The following is a 23,114-nucleotide window of genomic DNA, read 5'->3' as shown; positions in this document are numbered from 1 at the left end:
AAATATTTATTTAATTAATTAATTCCAATTTAATTTAATTACACATTTAACTAATTATTTGATGGTGTATTTAATTAATCCATTTAGTCACTCCTGGCCCTCCATAGAACTCAGTATCCATTTTAAACCTTTCTTATACAACTTCCAGTGGGTAAATTAAATGTAATATTTTTTAAAGGAACTCCCTTTTTAGCTTTCACGACAAATGCGGAGCTGCACATCTTTCCTCTAGCATCCTCCCCGTCGTGCACGCGCACGTCGGGTCGTCGTAGGGTGGTGGGGGGCGGAGCCAGCGGACTGCTGCACTGTCCATGGTTGTGTAGTGGGAGCCAGAGAGGGTCCGGGTACGTGCGAGGAGATGCGGCCATAGTCACGCTGCACTGTCTAAAATCATAACCTGCTGGGATCGTTAGCTTCGCAGCGCATTAGAGCCTACTGAAAGGTGAGCCTCCTCCTGCATTTCCATTATTTCCTTTCTTCCTCGACACTCTGGTCCTTGTCCTTGAAAATAACTGCTGACGATCCATTCCTGTCTTGCATCAAGAGCAGGCCGGGGAAGCGAACCAACATGGATGCTGTGCGCTATAGCAGTGCTGCTGATGCTTGCACGGAGATTATGCTCTCAGCATCGTACCCAGAGTCTAATCCTTCCTATAGACATCTTTTGGAGCGGGATGCGATTCGTGACGAGTGGAAATTTGACAGCCGTTTGACTGAACATGTAGTTTTTGATGAAAATTTAAGAAATTAGGCATTATAGGGCTTCAAACAGCGTAGTAGATGTTGATTTGTGTCGAGATGACACCCATTTGGAGGCTTCTGTCTTCTTTAAAGAGTGTGTTTTCTGGTCTTCACCTGATGAAGCCTGTGCTGTTGCAGTGCGTTGTCTCTATGGGTGTCAGCTGCTGATTTACTTAAAACAGCATATGCATCAGGGGTCCTGCCAAGATGTCACACCTTCAAAAATCAATAAGGAGAATTTATCTCCTGCTAAAAATCTAAAGTTTATATCATCAAAATAAAAAAAGGAGAAAAATTCACTATTTTTTCCCCCTTTCCAGGACTTTTTTTCCCATATATTTCCCACACAGCTGGGATTTTTCTAGTAAGTACTGGACATCTGTATTTCATCCAGACAGCACAGGACCAGCTGTTCCCTGCCTGCAGCAGAGAGCATGGAATCACAAGGGCCTCACTTTAGTTGAATGAATGTACATCCTGGTAAAACAGTCCAAGCAGTGCCTCTTAATTTTGTGCATTTCTGTGTGCAGCCTGTGGACGTGAGGCATCATGAGTGAGCAGCAGAGGCAGCGCTCTCTGTCCACCGCGGGTGAGTCTCTCTACCATGTGTTGGGAGTTGAGAAGATGGCCACGACGGACGATATAAAGAGATCTTACAGGTGAGGCTTTACTCTGGTCACCTGGCTTAGCTCACAGAAAGGTCTGATAACCTGTAAAGCTGACTGTGATGCATTCTGCAGGAAACTGGCGTTAAAGTTCCACCCTGACAAGAATCCCGACAATCCAGAGGCCGCAGATAAGTTCAAGGAGATAAACAACGCCCACGCCATCCTGAATGACCCCACGAAGCGTAACATTTACGATAAATATGGCTCTCTAGGCCTATATGTGGCCGAGCAGTTTGGAGAGGAGAATGTTAACACTTACTTTGTCCTTTCTAGCTGGTGGGCAAAGGTAAGACAGGATCGTTTACTGTTTGCTCTTGTACAACCTTTTACACCTGTTGTCTTAACCTTTATTTCATGAATCTGTTTCCTACAGGCTCTGTTTGTATTGTGTGGCCTGGCCACTGGCTGTTACTTCTGTTGCTGCCTGTGTTGCTGCTGTAACTGCTGCTGTGGAAGATGTAAACCACGGCCTCGAGAGGGCCAGGAGCAGGACTTTTATGTGTCCCCTGAGGACCTGGAGGCTCAGCTGCAATCTGATGAGAGAGGTGAGAACGAGCACCGTTTTGTTTGTTTTTTTTCTTCTTACAAGTACGTTTTTTTTGTATAGCACTTATAAAAATAACAGTGCTACAAAGAGTGTCACAAAAACACATAAATCACACACACTCAAAATCCAAAAAATCTAACTCTTGCTGGAAACGGGTGGGAACAGTCTGCAGGCTCCTGCCTGAGGATCTCAGACTACACTTGGGGTGTTATGGGTACAGCAGCTCCAATATGTTTTCTGGATACAGGCTGCAAAGAGCTTTAAATGTAATAAGAAAAATCTTAAAATCTCTTCTAAAACAAAGAGGAGGGCTTTGCAAAGGCATTCAGGCTGGTGTATTATGTTTGCTTTTCCTGTAAGAAGTCTTGCTGCTGGCTATTGAATCATTTTTATTTAAGTATTTTAATTAATAGCATTGTACATTTTACACCTTGCTAGTGTTTGATTGGACCCCTTTTGCCTTCAGAACTGCCTCATTTCTCTTTGGTATAGATTCCACAAGGTGCCGGAAGCATTCCTTAGAGATTTCTGGCCATATTGACATGATAGCATCACATAGTTGCTGGAGATTTGCTGGCTGCACACTGGGTACACTAAACACACTATTATATTCAAGAAACCATATATTTTGAGATGATTTGGGTTTTGTGATTCCTGGTGGACTAAGCCAGTTGAAGACAAGTTCACTGTGGTCATAGAGTCAGCAGCACTCAGGTAGGCTGAACTACAAGGCAGGATGGAGCTACGCTTTTACATTGTTTATGCCAAATACTGACCCTAGCATCCAACTGCAGCAGAAATTAAGACTCATCGGACCAGACAATGTTTTTCAGTCTTCTATTGTCCAAGCTTGGTGAGTTTGTGTGAATTGTAGTCTCAGTTTCGTGTTCTTAGCTGACAGGATTGACAACCAGTGTGTTCTTCTGCTCCTGTAGCACATCTGCTTCAAGGTTCATCATGTTATGCTTATCTGTATACCTTGGTTCTAACAAGTGTTTATTTGAGTTACTGTTGGCTTTCCCTCACCTCAAACAGTCTGACAATTCTTATTTGACATCAAAGAATACAGAGAACTGCTGCTCACCGGATATTTTCTCTTTTCAGACTCTTCACTGTAAACTATAGAGATGGTTGTGTGGGAAAATCATAGTAGATTAGCAGTTCCTGAAATGCAGTTAAACGGGTGTACCTAACAATGTGTCCGGTGAGTGATTTTTTTTTCATCTGACAAGCACTTGAAATATTCCTTGTGTTTGTCGTACAGAGGCTGGTGGTGAACCTATAGTGCTGCAGCCGTCAGCGACAGAGACAACCCAGTTAACATCAGATGGGCACCACTCCTACCGCACCGACCCCGGCTTCAACTAACCCTCCGTTCCCATCGATCCTGGCCTGCGGTCCTGCCTGCTTCCCTGCTCCACCTCAGTGAGATGAACGAAAGGGGCAAAACATCTTTCCACTTCAGAAAGAGAGCCATGCGGAGGTGAAGGGGACTAGTAAGCATGGCCCATGAAAGGAACTAATGAATTCACATCCCTTACACCTCCCTCCCTGATCGGTCCGCTACGTATTTCCCTGCCAGTACGAGAAGAAATCCCTTTTATTTCTTCTTTTGTATCTCTCAGCCTTTACTCACACAGGTCGCCTGCCCTACCTTACCTTTCCCATAGTTTGCATTATGGTGTAGCATGCACTGTTTGGAAAAAAAAGGTCTCCACGTTTTCTTTAATCCTTTGCAACATTTTTACTTTGCAAAGCCCATCATACAGGTGCAGTTTTTTCAAATGAGTACAGTACATGAGGAGGGGATAAAGTTTACCAGATGTTTTATGCTAAAGGAACAGAGAGCCATGGCTCAGGGAGGTGCTGGTTGGAGAAGTGCTTGCTGGCTTAGGTGGTCGGTACCATCATCAAACCTCCAAGAACTAAGTTGTCATATATATTTACACTTTTCTCGTGTGATTCGTAATCGATATTCTTTCAGTTGAAAATGCCAGCTGATGTTGTCAGACCTGCAGCGTGGTCTTTAGTGTGCCCCCCACCAGAGTGTTTTTAATGTCAATCATGAGGTTATTAAGGCACAGAGCTTTATTTGCAGACAGTTTGCTATAGATTTCTGCTGACGTTAGAGTTTCTGCTTTAGTTAGTAATTTGCTTTGGCATTTTCCTTCCTTCTGAAAGCCCCTCATCGCAGGACAGACTACTTCCCCTTGTTTTTCCTGCAGCACTGAGCAGGTTGTTATAATTGTTACTTTACATTAATGCATATTGTCTTTTAATGTATTTTAAATCAAATATGGCACATTTCAACCCCATGGTACAGTTCACTGTTGTTTCATCATATCACCAGCTACAAATTGACGATGACACTGGATACATAAAGTTAAAAAAAAAAAAAAAAATCATACATAACCAACATGTTCTTATCTCAAGGAGTGATATAATGTTGTTTTGTCAGATGCCATAAATGTTTCCAGGTTAAAGATAAAATGTCCTTTGGTGACAGTGCCTTAATGCAATGGCCATAGTTAGTCCGTGAAAGTTAATAGTCTGGTTTTAGACACCTATGAAGTCTCTGTTAGGAGGCTGAAGGGGTGGAGGTGCATAAGTTGTAGTTTTGTCATGGAGGAGACCCTGGTTTGGTTCTTGTTTGAACTTATGTATCATGGTTTACCAAGTTGAAAACCAAAAAGCAGATTCAGAGAGCTTTAATTTTAACATAAATGTAAGCAGTCCAACAGAGAGCAGCGATTAGAGCACAGGGAGTCATCTGCTTATCTCGTAGAGATGAGTTCACAGACTGGAGCACTGGAGAGAGCACTTTGGCAATGAATTCATGTTAAATGGGCTCTTTTATGTGCAGGAGGTAATGAGTTGATGGGAAACAGGTACACCAACCTGCCGCTCAGCAAACAGGGGAGAGGACACACCTCTAGCTTGCTCGTGCACGGAATCCTACCAGGGACTGAGAGAGGCCATGGCACTTTGTGTTTTTCCTCTTTTAATTTGTGCTTTCACTCAGTTAGGTTTAAGCCCTAAAACTACTTGGTTGGCCTCCCTTTAAAATAGCAGCCTTGCATGATGAAGTTGGAAGTGACAGTTCTGTGTCACCAGTGCCATAACCCGGTGCATCGTGAGCTGCCACCAAAGGACACCTTGTGCATAAATGAGCCTCGGCTTTGACAAAACAGCGTTATCTGACACCCGACTAATGAGAATGGGCAGATGAAACAATAACATTTCAATAAATTGTATTTATTTTATGGTGACACATCCAGGCTCTTCTTCTCTTCTGTTTTCCTGTCCTTACCTAAGATTTGTACTAATAGTAAAACTATTTTTTAGAGCTACTGCAGCTCACTAAGACTGAGAGACATTTATTTTATGTTAGTTTTATTTTTCTGCTACGTGAAGCCAAGGAGCTCCAGGTAATCCAGCTGGCTCTGATGAGAACTGCTAAAAGGTAGAAATAACAGATATTTATCAGCAGCAGTGCTGGTTAGGAGGATGACATGTTTTTAACTCTAGATAAGGTTTAGGGAAAAAAACATGTTACACTCTTCTGAGTTGTTATTATTATAAAAAAAATAATTAGCATGGAGGATTTCTATTTTCAACTCATTCCTGTGTTTTGAACTGTCCGATGACTTTGATATTTTGTCCGATGCTGTGTGATCGTTCCTCATTGTCGACTTTTCTGAATCCATGCTCATCAGGCATATCATCTGTGAGCCAGTGCTACAGGCAGCTCAGAGTAAAAGATTTTTACATACTGCTGAATTTGCATATATTGCCACACATTTTTGCCATAAATCGCCATGAACATCTTCGCCACTTTGTCAGTTTCATGACTGCTAATGATGTGTTTTTAATGGTTTACAATTGGTGAGCTCCCGTTGCCCACCCTCTGCTATTAACGGTATGGATGTTGACCTCTGTGGCCCTTGTATCATGTTTCCTGTAACCCTTGATGAAACGTAGATGTTCCTGTCATGGCTTTTTCATTGAGATACTGAAAAATGCTACTGTAAATGTTCTAAGTTGAATGCACTGTGTGTTTAAAAAAAAATTGTAATGGATCAATGATCAGGAAATGACTCCATAAAAAGACAATATAGTATATAGTGTAACTATAGTGAAATGGTTATATGATGCATTTTTGGAATTTTATTTATTTCATACTTGGTCATGTTTCAGATGATGATCGATTATGATTTTAACTGGTATGGTGTTGTAATGTAGCCATTAAATTTTGCAAGGAATGGTTTAATGGTTAAGGTCGCTTGTACATACACTTGGCCCATATAAAGTATAAACCTTAACATTTATGTTGTAGCATGGTAACTGTGTGTCTGGAAGAAAACAAGTGGATCATTGATCTCATTTGCTCTTGGTGAATAAATGTTCCTCAACATTTTGACTCGGGTTTTTATCAAATTAAGTTACATACAGGTTTTTTGTTTTGACACGGATTTCAGATATTTACAGTAGTAGTAATGATATTACTCAGGTAATGTTTTAAGCCAAGTAACCAACAAGTTAATGTCAAGTCTTGAACCAACCTTCATTTCTTTATATTTTGTTTCCAGGGAGCCAGATTTGTAATTTTTTTTAAGAGGTCTTGAGTGATAGTTGTCTGGACTTTTGAAGGTATGGCTGCTTTTTCACCAATTTTTCCGTCCAGTCGGTGTATATGTACGGAGCCCCGCAGGGGACATGGGAGAAAAAAAATTAAGACGGACTTTGCGAGATCCCGAGTTTGTTTTGCGAGATCTCGCAAAACTTTTGCGAAATCCTGAGTTTGTTTTGCGAGATCTCGCAAAAGTCCGTCTTAATTTTTTTTTCTCTCCCATGTCCCCTGCGGGGCTCCGTATATATGACCATTTTCAGAGGATTTTTGTTTTTTAAACCTGATACAGGACATGAGAGATGCATCTACTTGGCCACTGGCCCATCTAGCCTCATCAGAAATAGTGTCAGTGGAAGGAAAACAAGAAGAAAAAGCTCAAGTATGCCAAACTGGAGTGAAAATCAGCAGCAGCAGGTCTTATGGAGCAATGAAATAAAAAAATCTTTGGCCCAGTTCATTGTCATTTCTTTATGAAGGCGGTCTACAGCCAACTGTAAACTCTGCACGATCAGTTTGGAGCTGCTTTTCAGCTGATGGTGTCTTGTTGGTTTTTCACAGTTTCTGTAACATATGAAAGTACTGTCAAATTTTCAATCACCATGCAGAAAAGTAAGCATCTAGATGACTAAATAAATGTCATATTAAATATTAAAAAATAAGAAGCATGAACACTGTTGAAATCCTTTACACCAATTTGTCTTTAAAATTATTATTATATTATTACTTTTAATTTAAAATATACTGCACATATATAAAAAGAATAATAAAAAAATTTAATAATTAATTTTGACAATGAAATGCTAATGCTAAATGCTAACATAACAGCTGTCAGTTATTACATTTTTGCTCACATGTGAAGGTTTTTGTTAGATAAACAAATGTATCTAACTGTAATTAAAAATCAATTTTTTTAAGCAAAAGGATATTAACTAAAAAACAAAGTAATCTGACTTCCAAATAAATCATCCCTTACCTTTATAGTGTGGTGGATTGTTTAGCCAGCAGATGGAGACAAGTCATTCTTCCAACTTACCTCAGGATCCTTATACTAAAACATCTCTCAACTGTTCAAACTAGCAATTTGACTTGATTTGAAACTTTGATTTCATGTACATGAGTATAGATTTTATTTGTGATTTTACCCTTGTTTTTTGAAGCTATACTGTGCAGGGGATAAGGCTAGATGCAGCATGTTTTTAGTTAAACTAATTTAAAGGACACAGTAGGCATATGTGAACATCTTGCTCCTCTTCTTTGCATGGGTTTTAATCTGCATGTGTGGGTGGCCTGGTCAACCATGTTCACAGACAATGATTTCCTTAATAGAATCATACCTGTTTTAATGCAGTTCCACCTGTGGGCCTGAAGATCTCTGAATCTTTTGATGATATCATGAAGGGTAAATGGAAATATATTTAAAGTCTTCACAATTTTATGTTGAGGAATATTATCAAAATTGTTCCACAATTTGCAGATGCAGCTTTTGCAGACTGATGATCTTTTTGAGATCATCTGACTGATGAAATGAGTTAAATATGAGCTACTACTTTTCTTAAAATGAAGCATTGTCTCAGTTTAAATATTTTATATCGTCCTGAGAACCAAGGAAAAAAATATATATTCCAGTTTAGCTGTTGTCCACTACAATGAATTGGCTGGCTCTCAGGAGGATATGCTTTCTATGATCTGTTGATAACATATGGGTTTATGACATTTACACAATGACACAAGTTATTTTAGAATTGGGGATGTATATTATTGTACAACATAAGTACTAATAATTATCTTTCTCTTTTGTTGTTTTAAGTATGTTTTGATGGTTAAACCTTTGACTTCAGTTAAAAAACTCTAAATACTTTTGTCACCAATTTGCAAGACAACGTTCAATGCTACTTTATGTAATAAAGTCGTATTAGATAGGACACTTCTTTTTCCTTTGCGTGAGTTTTAAGGAAGGTTTAATTGTGCTATAGGTTTCTTTAAAAAAAAATCCTGCTCGTGGTCATCATTGTTCCTGTGGTGTGTATGTGTGTGGGTGTAAGCCCATTAACAGCCTCGGTGATCCTGGCTGCCTGCCTCCTGCTGAGCTCAGTGGGGACAGTTGGCAGCAGCTAGCCAGTCAAACACTTGCGAGGTGAAACTGGCAGCAATGAGCAGACAAGGTAAGACCGTCTCGCCATGTCTGTATGGGACCATGTGTGAAATTAGCACCGACATGCATTTACTTTAAAGGTTCATGTTATCAGCTAACAGCAACAAATGTGCAACAGGTGAGGTTAGCTGTTAGCAGAGCAGCTACTTATTAGCTAGTTTTTTGTACAGGAAGAGGGGGAGGAGAGTTCAGCACTGAGGACAGCTCCAGTGTCTGTTTATATATGTCTACAAAAAGTGTTAAAAGTATGCAGAAGTTTCATATGTATCTATAAAAGGCTTTTCTGTGGCTTTTTGTACATAACATCTATATTAGCTATATCATTAGCTGTGTATATGCTATACTGTGTATCTATACCTACATTTGGTGTATTTTGTTGTTGTTTTATGCATTTTAAAGGCATTTCTAAGTTAGATGAGGTTCTATGTATTTATCTGTACAAATAAACAGGAACTAAACAGTTATGTAATAGGCGTTTCCATTTTACATGGCTTTATCTTATAGTTCATTGCCCTCATTGTTCGTGATGGGTTTTTTTTATTCTCACTGAATATGTTCTCTTAGGTGTTTTTAATTAAATGTGAACTCTTCATCCAGTGCGCATTTTGTTGTTAATTTGCATGTTTTTCAAAGGCCTGTCTACTTCACAATCAAAGCACTAAATACTATGGTTTGTAGCTTTGGTTAATGCAGCATACCTTTTCTATTAAAACATATATTAAATCAGATACAAGTACATTATATATATATATATATATACACTAAGTTAACCTGGGCTTCAGTTACACCACAATAGCCAATATTTTGTTAATAAAATAGTCAAAGGTAACAGGAAAGTATCTATATGATTTTTTTAATTTATCTGGTCTTTTCCTCTTTGCTGTTTCTAAGGTTTTGGTGGAGCTTCTGTTCACTTCTCTCCGAGCATACTGGGAAATGGATCTTCACCCACAGATCTTACAGAGGAGGACTTAGATGCTCTACGTTTTGAACTTACAAAAGTAAAGTTATTCATGGGGGTATTTGGGACAATGTGGGATAGAAACCCTGCTCTAAAGAAAAATTGATATGTGTAACATCAGCTTTTTTTTTTTCTTTCTCGCAGACAGAGGATGAAATTCAGGCCTTGAGGCAGGTGCTTTTGGCCAAAGAACAATACGCAGCAGACATCAGAAGGCAACTAGGAATGAGTCCGCTCGGTAACATCAAACAGAGCATATCCAAAGGATGGCAAGAGGTCCAGACCTCAGCCCCGTATGTGCACTTTGGTCCTCATAAACATAGTAATGTTTGCTAATTGTTTGAAAACCATTGATAGTTTAACTGGTTGAAAACACCTAAACCACTGTCGTGATAGATTGCTTACCACACATATCTTAGTGCACTTTTGTTACGTAACCATGGAAAGTACTCTAATGACTGTCGTAGGCTCTCTATTGTGTCAGCGCAATAATCTGTCAACCTGTGCATGTTCTGTCCATTCAGATATCTCACAGCCTCTGCAACTCTGGATGACATCAGCCAATCCAGTGTGTGAGTGTTCCTCATTATATGCACAAAATAATAAACGTTCTTACTATGCTTTATGACGCAGGGATTTTCCAAAGTTTTGTCCTGCACTCACATGGTAAAGAGGGATCTCTTCAAAGAAACAAGGGATGGGATTTTCCTTGTCAAATAGGATTGGTGCCCCGTTAATAGCCTCACAGCCTGACTTAGCACAAGGAGCAGCAGTATTAACGGGAAACAGGAGGACCAGCCTGAAGCGTTCATTAGAGGCAGAGTGAGGGATCTGCTTCAGCCAGATGGACTGTCGCCAGTGACGTCTATGAGCTTATTGTTAACGACGTCTGAGTTAATACCTTTGTGCTCCCTGTATGCACCTGCCTGTTATGTAATATATTACAATAGCGAGAGACTTTTCTTAATTCAGATCCTGACTTCTACTGCTAATTTCTCCTTGTAGATATGTGAGGACACGGGACAGTCTCTCTCATGCAGGCCAGGTGACGTCTGCTGCAATGTCTAGTGTGGGCGTGGTCATCACCAGGAGACTGGCACAGATGAGGTACACCCATAGTCAGTTCCTCCACTCAATCTTCATAATAAAAGGCTTTTTTTCTTCTTTTTTTTTAACTTTTTAAATTAGCTTTGTTCAAAAATGACTCGGTAGTGAGTAAAAAGTAATAGGATAAATGTCGTTAAGATTGTACTTCCTTTAAGTTCCCTTTAGCTTAAAAATCAAATGCCAGGCTTTTCTTGCACATAATGAAAGAGGACTAAGAGTTCACAGTGCAAAGGCTATCATAGGGGTGTTGGAAAAGCTGTCTTTGGCTAGTTCAGCTGGACAGATGGATGGATAGGAGGCCAACAGAGAGGCATGACAAGTGGACAGCATGTCGAAAGGGTGATTTGAAGTGTAAACTGTGGCTTTTTCTTTCAGCTGCTCCCTTATTCACGAGATGTCACCACAGCGGGTGGCTCTGCATATTTGATTTGGCAGATTTACATGTTAGAAAACACTATCAAAGACTGCAAGTTACAAGCATTGCAATTAGGTGTTGAGAGGAGGCAAATGCAGGACACTGAGGCAGACATAGTGAACAGAAAAACAAGCCTTACTCTGATTGTGCAGAAACACAAAATCATAGTAATAATAATAACTTTATTTGTATAGCACTTTTCAAAACACAGGGTAAAACTCGAGAGGAAACACGGGAGAGCAAACAGGAGAATGAAAAATAAGTGGGAAATGATGGACATGTGAAACAAATAAAACAGCTAAAAACAATCAAAGCAATAAATAAAAGTAGGACTGGAAAATAAAATATAACTGATATTAAAAGGCATAAAAAAAGATCAACACTAACATGAAACATGGAATTAGGCCCCTAATGTAGATCAACAGGAGATAGAATGAGTGAACCAAAGGCAACCCACTCAGTCACACCAATATGCCAAAAGTCCAAAACAAAATTTATTGTTAAAGTGGCAAAATCGTGCCGCGGGCATACACAACCCGAAATACACAAGGAAATAGGACACAATGGGGTAACGAGATGAAGGTGAAGATAATCAAAGACACTTGAGAAAAGTAATTCTACAAAATTAAAAAAGTAAGTGAGACCTGTTTCGGAAACATGATATACAGGAGTTCACACAAGAGAATGGGAGAGGAAAGATACAGGGAATAAAATAAACACTAATACAAACTGAAACTATGAGCCCAAAGATAGGTTAAGGGCTCCTTAATTTGTGATTATGTTAGTTTTATTTCTGTATTTACATCCTAACTCTCGCATTAGGATTCACTTTTCTGTCTTAGTTTAGAGTTTAATGTTGCACAACTGAAACAGCTTGTATAATTTCACATCCGACATCGGTACTGATAATGTTAAGCGCACATGTAAAGTTTCAAATTATGGTACCGAGTACTGACTGAACAGACTCAGACGGAAGCAATCCTTATACATGCTGCTAACGTGTAATCCTGCATTAGTCACAATTATAGCTACTCTAAACTCCACAGGAAAAAAACATCAATACTAACAAAATCCTTCACTGTCGTAACCCCTAGAATTTGCTTTCATAACCATCCTTTCAAAAATGACAAGGATTTCTTCTGATACTAACATTTCCATTTGAGTCTGTCAGATTTTTAGAAATTCAATAAAAATAGCTGATCGTTAACAGGTTAATGTCAGTTACACCTTCACTAATCCGGGAGTCTTTCATCAGTTATCTTACAAGTCTCTGGGTGCAGTAGGCAGCATGTCATGGTTTCATGGTGGTTTCATTTATGAGTAAATTGTATTTTATATCCAAATACCTTTTAATGGCTCTATATGTGTTTCTTATTTATTTTCCTTCATCAGTGGCAGATATTCAAAAATCTTATAATTGTATTAATTATCATTTTAATGCAAAAAATAGTCAAAAATACAAATTATATAAACAAAATTACATTTGCATTTTTACTTCTTGCCAGATCAATTTTCCTTGTTTTATCAATGCTAGAAGAAGATTAAAACTTTTAAAGTGATGGTATGTTTGAGTGAGGTATGTCTTTACAGTGTGCCGGTATTGGTTTAAAACCCAGATTAGATGAACAAGAGATTGCTTGAGGGATTCTAGTCAGGGTGGGGCTTTTTCATCCTTTGTTACTTCCAAACTTATTTTTCCAACAGAATTTCTACAAACATCTTGTTTTTGAAAGATTTATGCAGAAAAATTCCAAACCAAAGCTTCTCCAGCAGTAGATCTTAAAATTCAAGTTCTGGTAACTGTGGCTCAATGCAAAATAGTTACAATACATTCAAAGCCTGTAATGTTAAAAAAAAATACATATAATAATTATATATTATGACCCCATACCACAGCACTGGGCCAGTTCCTGAAGAAAACTATTAAAAGATGTCAAATAAGTAGATTTAGAACTTCCTGACAGGCTCGAAATTTTGGTTGAAGTGCCTCTTGTGTTTATGTTCAACCACTAAACAGCTGTAATCCAATCACCGTGGAGCACCTGGCCATCAGCAGCAGTAGCTGTTGTTGTAATCCTTGTGGAAACAGAAGCTGATGTGACGTTATCTGTGTCTGTCTGTTTATCTTCATGCTGCAAACTCAACAGAGCTCTGCCTCTTCCAAGCCCACCACGGTAAGATCTGTGAGCGGTAAGACTGAAGTGAGCTGCATGAGAGGGTGTGACCTAAAAAGAATAAAGAAAGAAAAGTGGAAAGTGGTGATTTAGAGTGTTAGAACATCACACATTTCACATCATGCAGTTACTGAAATGGAACTGAAATAATCAGCGTGATTTAAAGAAGATGTTAAATTGTCTTGGGGTTTTCTTCATTTCTATCTTTTTAGATCCAGATGTTTGACATGTCAAGTGTTTTTTAAACAAAAACTTGTTTTCCACCTTTTTTCTCTCAATTTTTTGACTAATTCAAGAATTTTGAGAACAAGACTTAAATTAATTTATAGTTCAATAAGGAGAAATTGTTTGAAAGAAAAGAACAAATTTGTTGCATGTAAAATGTAAGCATTTCTAGCAGTTATTCTATGATAAGAGGCAAAATCATGGAGCAGATTCCCAGATAAAGGAGACCGTAACTTCACCACCCAGTGTCTAGGCCAGAGGTCTGGAGCCTGTGGATCTGTTGCCCAGCTTTAGCAACTCCCTGTGATTTTGACAGAAAAATAAATAGTATAAAATAATTAATATACTGTTATAAAAATGTGTAATATGTGCCTACATCTAGATATCAACTGGTGCCGTATCTGGTTAATTTTGCTGAACATCAGTAGCAGTGGTTTCCATGAGTGCAGACACATAAACACCTCATCATTTTCAAAATGTGCTCCAGCTTCCTTCCCATTTCCTAACGAGTCACCACAGGAGAAGAATCAGCATGCTTGTGATGCCCCAGAGGCTGGGTTTGGATCCTCTACTAGTCTTAAGCCAGAGATCTTTAATATAAGGTCAATCCTCTACACCATGGAGCCACTGAGCTACTGACTCCAAAAATGTGTCGTGGACAGATTTGTTTGCTTTCACTGCCCACGCTGATGTTTTACCATTATACCTCATCTACAGCTGGGCTTTCAAATTAAACTAAAACTGGTCTTCTTTTTTATTTTTAAAGTTTTTGAAAGCTATTAATCTGCTATATGTTAAACTTTCTATTATCAAAGTGGACTCCATAGTGCTGTAGCCGTCACAATGATGGCCTAAACATGCATTTCTCCCTTCAGATATTTTTTTAGTTGTGTTACACAGATTAAGATTTGTGTAAAACCCTTTCCACACAATCAAGAGCCGAGCAACAAAAGTGCTTTTTATCTATATAAGATATGACATCATCATATTGGCCAGCAACCGCCTACAAACAGGCTAAAATTTCCCACTGGCATCTATGAGCCTGCAAAACTTTATGAAAACATAATCTGATTTTAATTTCATGACGCTAACATCTAATTAATCCCACAAGAGTTGAATTATTCATGATTATATTATTACATATATTATCACAGATAGATCTTCCTTTCTGAACTAATCTGAAACTGTTATTATAAACATTTTAACCCTTATTGTACAAATCTACAAAATCTGCAGCAAAATAAAATGTATTTTTTTTTTTGGTAATTTTAAGGCTTATTTGTCTTTTTTAATGCTTAAATGTCCTGCTTTCTGTTTCCCAGCACACTGAGCCACACCATAAGTGTGCCGAGTATGAGGTAAAACACCATGTCTCTTTGTCTCTTTAGATCTTTTCATATATGCATGGCTTAGACATTAACTTTGCTCATCTTTTAATATGTCCTTTGTCTTTCCTCAGGCATTCCTCTACATTCAGATCTTTTGAGGAAATGGTTGGCAATATGAAGGTAAACAGCAGAAAGATGGATAAAACAGTTAGCTCTGTGCTTCTTGTTTTGAATACTGTCACTTGTTTCATAGGATAAGGTCACTGGCAGCACGTCAACTAATGGAAACACGTCCGGGTTTGAAAGAAGATCCCATCGCCACAGTCAATGAGGAAAAACCAGTCTAATGTCAATAATTATTTTCATGACTTCTAAAGCTATAAAAGAAAATAATTTTGCTCCCTGTCTGTATGAATTTGTTTTTTGACTGTAACCTAAAACCGATTGTCTGATAGAATATGTTACATTTTTAACTTAAGCTCATTTTGACATAAAACATTTTTAATATTCAATACTCAGTTTCATGAATGTAATTTATTTTGACATGTGTGTGCAGAGACTCATGCAGAAATCAGCTGTAATTTAAGTTATAAGTATTTTTGTAATTGAACATTTTTCAATTAAAGTTAATAGAATGGTGTGCAGTCTTTTGAAATGGATGTTAAAATACATTGTCCATATTGTTTGGTCACGGACAATATAAAACGATTTCACTTCATAGGTATGAACCTCTAGGTGGTGCAAGAGATACGCAAGGGGTGTCAAAGCCATTTTAATTCTAGGGTCTCATACATCCTCATAGATGGAAATCAAGTGGGACAGACTTTGCTTTAGAAACTATTAAAACTTTAATCTTATATTTCTAATAACATAAAAAAAAAGTTAAATTATATTTATTATCTGCAATTTTCACACTTAGCAAATTTATTGATACACCTAGTTTATGCTATGCTGCCTACCTACTTTGTGTCCATTCTACTTTACTTATTCAGCCTTTAGCTAAAAGCTGCAATCCCAAAAATGAAATCCTACAGAGAAGGACCCAATATTTATAGATCATTTATCATTTATAGATCAAAAGATTATTATAAATATGTATACCTGGCTTATCATATCGGAACATTTATTAAAGTGTTGAAAATAAAAAGCCATAAAAGTGACAACCACAAATGTTAGCAAGCCTTAATGACATTAACCAAAAGCTTTTTTGACTGACCAATGCATTTTCGGCTTGTGGCCTTCATCAGGGCCACAGTAACACATAATAGAAGTTTGCTTAAATAAAAGGCAGGAAACAGAAAAATCAAATTAACCAATCATGTCTTCATAGATAAACCATCTTAAAATAATACATGCATGAAATACATAAGAAAAATATTATAAATATACAAAAAAAACTATAAAATGATTACAAAGGAAAGTATTTCACGAAAAAAGGAGTCAGTGCAGCAGTTAGATTAAAAAACAAGAGTACATCATAACATGGAACCACATTTGTGGTAAGGTCCATGTAAAATCTCTAAAATGTAAACTTAAAATGTAGACTTAAAACGAGATGTCTAGAAAGCTACTCTTTCTTTCGTTGATAAATAAATAAACATTACCCATGCGAGAATAATTGACAAAACAAAGTAACTGGTAAAAAAGAATAAAAACAGTAAAAAGGGTACAGTTCACAAAATCTCATTGATAGAAAAATCCTCATTCATACCTCTAGGGTGCAGACTCTATCCAAAATGCTTGTCTTTTTTCCAGATAAAATTAATGTTACCACCTCTTTGGTTTAATTTAATGGCTTCAATGCCTAGAAAGAATAAAAGTGAATTTGGATGTTTATCATTGAAGTGTCTTGCAACAGCGCTGGTTAGATCATTCCTCTTGATTGAACTTCTGTCTTCATTAATTTGATCTTTCAGAGGGCGGGATGTTTCTCCTATATATTTTATTGCATGGGCACTGTATCATGTAAATTACATTTTTAGTTCTGCATGTGATAAAGCACTTAATGGCAATGGTTTTGTCACTTATGGGATCTTTAAATTATTTAACATTTTTGGTATATTGAAAATTTATGCATTACCCACATATGAAATTACCTTGTAGGTTATGGCTTATCAGGGTTTTATCTGGAGTATAGGGTCCTGGGAAGCTCTAACAAGCCTATTTTTAATATTTCTTCCTCTTCTATAGGTTTTCATTGGTGGTTCTCTAAAGGTACCTAATAAGTTTGGGTCATTTTAAAGGATATGCCAGTGTTTTAAAATCATTTCTTTAATGTTCCTGGTTTTTGGTGCAAAGGTTGTACAAAAGACAAGTTTAGGTTTAAGTTTTGGAGATTTCTTACTTGCTAAATAGAAATCCCTGCTTATTGAATTCACCTACTCTTCTGCAGATCTTAACCTGTCCTCTTTGTAGGCTACTATCTTTCTTTAAATTTGTTCAACATTTTTTCTTTGCTCTTATTATATTCATCCGGAATTTCACAGATATGTTTGAGTCTAATCAGTTGGCTTACAGGGATGCTTAACCAATTAACCAATACTAACCTGTTATATGTCAGCTGGTTTATCTATGAAGACATGATTGGTTAATTTGAATTTTTACTGTTTCCTGCCTTTTATTTAAGCACACTTCTACTATGTGTTACTGTGACCCTGTTGAAGGACACAAGCCGAAACGCGTTAGTCAGTCAATAAAGTTGTTTCTCTTCCCTTGAAGTGTTGCTGGAGTCCCTGAATTGTGATTTTTTTCATCCTCCCCACGCACCTTGTAAGCAGGTGAAGTTGTGCCAGAAATGTTCGCTGTGATTAACTAAAAGCTCAAAATGTCTTGTTCCCTGACCGGGAATCGAACCCGGGCCGCGGCGGTGAGAGCGCCGAATCCTAACCACTAGACCACCAGGGAGCGGTAGTCACTGTAGCGAGTCCTGACCCTTTAAAAGAGACAGTCAGCTTTACGAACTCAAAGAAATGCTGTATTTAACTGAGACAGAATTATGCTGCATTCTTGTCTCATGTGGTTTCCAGTACGGGAAAGGTAATAATTTCGGTTACCATCTCTACTTAGATACATGCTCTGAGTTAAGAAATTTATGAATGAGTCTTTACAAACGAACTGCTTTTACAATGCCTTTCAGCTCAACGTAAGGCCGAAAAACCCTTTAAAAACCACTCGTCCGCTACCTTGTTACTAACTCAAATTTCACCTGTTATTGAAAACGGCTTGGCGCTGTCTGCCTGTTCCCATTTCAGCTCTAAACTGGCTGGCTAATGTGGATTATCCCATGAGTCTGTGCCAGTAGCGGGTTAACATAAGCCGCTCCAAGCCTGCTTCTCCTTCTCCTCAGTCTGGTGTCACCAGGTTCCGCACGTTCAGTGGCCTCGAGCTACCACAGGCCACACCCCGTGGTTCCACAGTGGCACGTGCCAAACCCAGCTTGTATAAAAAGGCCCACGGTGACTCTGCGTGAACCAGAAGCGCAGCAGCGTAGTGACCGACGAGGTCATCACCGATAGTTCCTTTACAAATGGGCCATAGAAACAACTAGTACCTTTTCTAGTTCCAGCCATCCGCACCTTACAACCGCACCTGGTGACAACGACACCACCCCACTCTTGCAGGTGAGTCCAAATAACATCACTAGAAAAGCGTTAAAATATCAGCAGCTAATTATTTGTATGTTTAATTGTAGCCTTGATATGTAAACTTAGTGAAAACAAAAAATGTTAATTGAAAAATATAGAATATTAGTTCATTATTTTTAAGTTAAAGGTGGTGTTCTCCAAGTCTTTTCAAGTTGCCTACAAACCATCTCACATCACTGGACAGGCACATTTTTATTCTAATTACCCGAGAGCACACTCTGACTTTCTCTGTGTACAAAGCAACACAAATATAATGGCCATTAATGCACCAAAGTGAAAAGGAAAAACAAACTAAACTATTGTTAAAGGTATACCCGCTTACCGCAGAAGGCTGTGAAGGTCACAGTTACACAAACACTTTTGTGGTATTTTTTAATGTAAATCTGTATCTCGTGCATTTTTGTCTACAAATGCAGTAAATATTAAAGAAGGCAGGTGGAACTTCCTTCTGGACTGCTGGTGTATCTGTGCGTCAGCTCAGATGTTAATCTGGGTTATCAGGTGCAGACCTGTACCTGCTTCATGAAATCCCTACAGCCATCTGCTGCTCACCTGGTATTAAGCTCTACAGCCTTCAGCTGGTTCTCTGAGCTGTTAATACGTGTTTTTCAAAAGGAGTCATTTTAAATAAATAAATGTAAAACTACAAATATTATTACTATACTATATTTATTTAGTAATTAACTACCACTAATAGTAAGTTCATTTGGTGGAATAAAACAAACAGAAACAAAAATGCACTTACAAAATAAACTTAATTGCAAAGAAATATCATTAGTTAGCCTGCAGATGCTTATTGTGACTGAGCTGCCTCAATCAATGGGAAAGTGTTGCATTTGTTATAATATAATAGTACTTTTACAAAGTTAAACCTTTTAAAGCACTAAAAATGAACTGAAACCAGTAACGGTATGCTGACCTGGCATCTAAAAATAAAAGTTAAATAAATATATATAAAATTAATATAGGAAGCTATAATAAGTCTGGATGCAGGCCTCTGTTGTGACCTAACAGAACAACCTGATTTTTCTGTGTCAGTGGTCACGCAGCCAGCTCATGCTGACATGTCCTCACACATGTTTTGGTTATTTGAGTCATGGGAAACCATACTCCCTGAAGCAGCTGTTTCTGTTTTAGCACTCTGCACTCGAGGCCCTTAAACTAAGCACAGAGGGAAACGTGCAGCGCAGATGTGCAGTATCTCTGTGGTACAACATGAAGGGAATAAAATTATAAAGAAACTTTTTTTTTCTGTGTTTGCCTTTAGGTTACCATTTTCCATCTTTGAGCGGTTTTCCACCTAAGGTCGGCAACAATGGCAGCAATTCCATCAAGTGGCTCCCTTATCGCCACCCATGATTATTACAGAAGTGAGTCCCATGTGGTTTATGTACATTTCAAGTTTGTAAAAGTTTATTTTTTCTATTAATTTTTTCTTCTAGAATAAGACTTGAATAAAAAGCCAAACTGTGTTTTCTCCAGGGCGCATCGGGTCCACATCGAGTAACAGCTCTTGCAGCAGTGCTGAGTACACAGGAGAGGCCATTCCACACCATCCAGGTATTCAGCATGACCTGATTTTATATGCAAAATTTTTAAAAAGGAAAATCTTCCTCTCTCCGCATCAGATAACGTTCAGTTTTGCTCCTTGCAGCACTTCCACGGCAAGACTCTGACCACTGGTGGACTTCGTTTTTCTTTGCTAAACAGAACCAGCCCGGCATGCAGAACAGCTCTGAAAATCAAAAGTGAGCATTGTAGTATTTGTGGAAGGCAGTTACCTTTGATTTTTTTTTTTCCTTGTAGTTGTTGGTTTTTAAACTGTGGCTTTTCTGTGTTGCAGGAACAGTACCTACACAGTGGCCAACGGCCAGGTGACCTGCATCGCCAGGCAAATGGTGCTGAACAGACAGGTCAGCGAGAGCAGTGAAAACGGGAAGTCTGAACCAATGAGCCCTCCTCCAGTTACCCCATTCGCACCTTACTCACCCTCAGCTTGACCGTCCATCCCCATAGTCCAAGCAATGGAGATGGAGATGACGATGGTGATGGCAACGAGGGTGTTTTTTCTTACTTTTAGTCGGTAGAGTTTGCTTTTCCTGTTTGCCTGTATAAATTATTACATTTTTGTTATGACCAAAAGTAAAAAAACAAACAAACAATGTTTTTTCATATAGTTCTTCTTATGACTTGACATTAATACTATTACCAGTACTACTAATAAAATGCTTACAGTGAGCACTTGTGTGTCGCATTTTCTTTCTGTTATTGACATTTACAGACTGGTTGTCAAAAGAAACTGAGCTTTTATTTAGGAAACATTATGACAAATCCTCAGATTTGCAGCGGTTCATGGGATGTTTTTCTGTAGGGGGAGAGAGAGGCGCGCTGCTTACCAAGCAACCTTAATCTCTTTAACTTCGTTATGATTATAAACGATTATTACAAGGGGTATTACAGTTTATATAACACTTCACCTTAGCTTGAATGTGGGTCACCAAGCTCCTGGAAGACACACTGCTGCAGAGAGTAAAAGTTAGGACAGTCGGGCATGATTAACAGTTAAATAAAAATGCAGTGGGTTTATTCATGTTTTGTTCTGTAGATGCATAAATGACACTGAAAACAAATCACTGTTTAGACACCTACTACAGCAGCCATGCACCCGCTGCTGTTTGCCACCATAAAACCCACTCAGCATGAATGTAAAGCACTCCTATTAAAGCTCATGCTGCCATTGTTTTCAGAGACGGGCACATTATTGTAAAATATTCAAGCTGTTCATTCTCTAAATGCTGCAACGGGAGAGATTTTAAAGCTCCCCTGTGATCCTTTAAGACTTAAAATTCTACATGTGTTCTCAGTTTGTGAATAAATGTTGATTTCGTTTATATTTGAAAGCACCTAAATACCACATTAAAAGACAAAGAGATGTGCTTATAATCAAATAAAATTGTGTGATTTTCATGTGATTGTAGGATTAGTATGTGATTAGTAAGAGAAGAAGTTCAAGGTGGTGATTAGATCCTGATATGCCGGCAAGGATTTAAGAAAATAATGTTTTGAAGTTTAGTGCAACACATGTCGAAGGGTGTAATGAGCTGCGTTCTAGCTTTTCGTTTTTGGTTCTTGTTGAATCCAGAATTGGGTTAAAATTCTGCTTCTCACATAAAGTGGATTGACAGGCCTCTTTGTACCACATCCTCCCACCAGAGAACTCATGCTGAGTCCGGGCTTATTTGTGGTTCTTAGAATGGAGACAGACCTGCTCTCCTCTTAAGATGTTAAACTTTCCTTTTTGACAAAACATACAGTTTGGGCTGGACTGGGTGACTCTGAACTATCCTTTAGAAATGTAGTCAGCTGGGAGAAATCCAGTGATGCACACAATATTTATTCTCCACTCTCCTCTTCCCTTTTATTTCTTTTCTTTTCCTTTCACGTTCATATGTCACTACTGCATTTTATTAACTGTTGTCTATTCCAGCTTTTCCACAATCATTAGAGTGTTCAGTGAAAGCGAATATTACAGAAATTAATTAATTTGGTCTTAAATTTATACACAACATTTTTCTGTGCATCACGAGACGAACATTATTGGTCACAAACAAAATCCTTAATGCTTTCATCATCTACCCAATGACATGTTGTTCCACAGCTCAACCACAAATGTGCTGGACTGTACGCTTTAAAAAGAGCTACTTTGACATCTTGTGTACAAATGCTAAACTTGCTGATGCATGCAGTGCTACACAGCATTATCATCATCACAGAAATCATTCCTGGTAGAGTATCTTTCATAGTCACCGCATTTAGCAACTGCTCTCTGAAACAGAATGAGGGGAAAATTTTGAATCTGATCCTCATTGGTTGTCGTGAGCATTGTTACATTCTTCTTGGTACTAATTTAAGTATCGGGGTCAGCTCATGCAACCTGAGCTACTGCTGCAAATTGGCACCATAAAGATGCAGAACTAAGTCAACCAAGTCATGGAAGATTGATAAGGCCTTTACCGATCATACATCCTGTTTTCCTCTTGTTTACAAGGATTCAGGTACACAGTGAGAAGAACAGTTGCCAACATCCAACCATACTTTAATTGAACTGTGAACTATCACCATAGCACATTTCCTTTAAAACCATAGTCTTGTGTAGCTCTCTTATTAAGACTATCATCATAAAATAACTATGTAACAGATTAATGATAACAGGAGGATCAATAGGTGTTTCCTTGAACTACAAGTCAGAGAAGCTTTTGTAAACTATAGACTGACAACTAAGAATAAACTGAGCAAAGTCTACGTGCAGTACTGTCCTGTTCACAAGATAATCTATCTGGACAAACCAGAAATGCAAACAGTTCCAGTACTTTATGGTGATCATTTACAGCTGTGTCAAACATGATTCATGCAGTCAGAACTTTAAGTTATACAACTGATTTAAAAATGGTACAACCTGTTCTCAATGCCCTCCAGAGCTGACCTATTCCTGGCGGTGTGTCAGGGAGGGCTAAAAATGTCT

At 38.2% G+C, this 23,114-nt stretch overlaps 3 protein-coding genes and 1 non-coding gene across 5 annotated transcripts; 3 read left to right on the top strand and 1 right to left on the bottom strand.

Moving 5' to 3' along the window:
• The first annotated feature begins 274 nt into the window (after window positions 1-274).
• On the top strand, window positions 275-6,373 carry dnajc5aa (DnaJ (Hsp40) homolog, subfamily C, member 5aa). The gene is made up of 5 exons (XM_005930651.3): window positions 275-442; window positions 1,272-1,400; window positions 1,482-1,695; window positions 1,783-1,954; window positions 3,221-6,373. Exons 2-5 carry the CDS (start codon window positions 1,291-1,293, stop codon window positions 3,322-3,324), a joined length of 600 nt encoding a protein of 199 aa, XP_005930713.1. The 5' UTR covers window positions 275-442; window positions 1,272-1,290; the 3' UTR covers window positions 3,325-6,373.
• Window positions 6,374-8,336: 1,963 nt separating this feature from the next.
• Window positions 8,337-15,753, top strand: LOC102304483 (tumor protein D54). Of its 2 annotated transcripts, none has more exons than XR_316306.3 (9): window positions 8,337-8,748; window positions 9,630-9,739; window positions 9,844-9,992; window positions 10,224-10,271; window positions 10,705-10,806; window positions 13,239-13,395; window positions 14,943-14,978; window positions 15,080-15,128; window positions 15,202-15,214. XR_316306.3 is itself a non-coding variant. In XM_005930650.2 (9 exons), the coding sequence occupies exons 1-9, from the start codon at window positions 8,736-8,738 to the stop codon at window positions 15,277-15,279; spliced, it is 612 nt and encodes a 203-aa protein (XP_005930712.1). In that variant the 5' UTR covers window positions 8,343-8,735; the 3' UTR covers window positions 15,280-15,753. The 2 variants fall into 2 exon arrangements, 1 of the variants encoding a protein (XP_005930712.1); XM_005930650.2 differs by having other exon boundaries at window positions 8,343-8,748; window positions 13,369-13,395; window positions 15,202-15,753.
• A 2,027-nt stretch (window positions 15,754-17,780) lies between these two features.
• trnae-cuc lies at window positions 17,781-17,852 on the bottom strand. The gene has a single exon. It is a non-coding gene; the product is annotated as a tRNA-Glu (tRNA).
• Window positions 17,853-18,403: 551 nt separating this feature from the next.
• ppdpfa (pancreatic progenitor cell differentiation and proliferation factor a) lies at window positions 18,404-20,830 on the top strand. Its single transcript, XM_005930649.2, has 5 exons — window positions 18,404-18,568; window positions 19,860-19,962; window positions 20,075-20,152; window positions 20,247-20,340; window positions 20,436-20,830. Exons 2-5 carry the CDS (start codon window positions 19,908-19,910, stop codon window positions 20,590-20,592), a joined length of 384 nt encoding a protein of 127 aa, XP_005930711.1. The 5' UTR covers window positions 18,404-18,568; window positions 19,860-19,907; the 3' UTR covers window positions 20,593-20,830.
• The last annotated feature ends 2,284 nt before the right edge of the window (window positions 20,831-23,114 follow it).

The sequence above is a fragment of the Haplochromis burtoni genome, unplaced genomic scaffold (assembly GCF_018398535.1).
Source record: "Haplochromis burtoni strain Fernald_Lab_line unplaced genomic scaffold, NCSU_Asbu1 Contig_134, whole genome shotgun sequence".
NCBI classification, from domain to species: domain Eukaryota; kingdom Metazoa; phylum Chordata; class Actinopteri; order Cichliformes; family Cichlidae; genus Haplochromis; species Haplochromis burtoni.
This window is presented reverse-complemented; position numbering and strand designations above follow the sequence as displayed.

Coding starts and splice junctions, on each gene's coding strand:
- dnajc5aa (XM_005930651.3), top strand. CDS start 1,291: ATGAGTGAGCAGCAGAGGCAGCGCTCTCTGTCCACCGCGGGTGAGTCT. Junction 1,401..1,481: donor GATATAAAGAGATCTTACAG/GTGAGGCTTTAC, acceptor TGCATTCTGCAG/GAAACTGGCGTTAAAGTTCC. Junction 1,955..3,220: donor GCTGCAATCTGATGAGAGAG/GTGAGAACGAGC, acceptor TTTGTCGTACAG/AGGCTGGTGGTGAACCTATA.
- LOC102304483 (XM_005930650.2), top strand. Junction 13,396..14,942: donor CCTCTTCCAAGCCCACCACG/GTAAGATCTGTG, acceptor TCTGTTTCCCAG/CACACTGAGCCACACCATAA. Junction 14,979..15,079: donor ATAAGTGTGCCGAGTATGAG/GTAAAACACCAT, acceptor GTCTTTCCTCAG/GCATTCCTCTACATTCAGAT.
- ppdpfa (XM_005930649.2), top strand. CDS start 19,908: ATGGCAGCAATTCCATCAAGTGGCTCCCTTATCGCCACCCATGATTAT. Junction 19,963..20,074: donor CACCCATGATTATTACAGAA/GTGAGTCCCATG, acceptor TGTTTTCTCCAG/GGCGCATCGGGTCCACATCG. Junction 20,153..20,246: donor GGCCATTCCACACCATCCAG/GTATTCAGCATG, acceptor TGCTCCTTGCAG/CACTTCCACGGCAAGACTCT.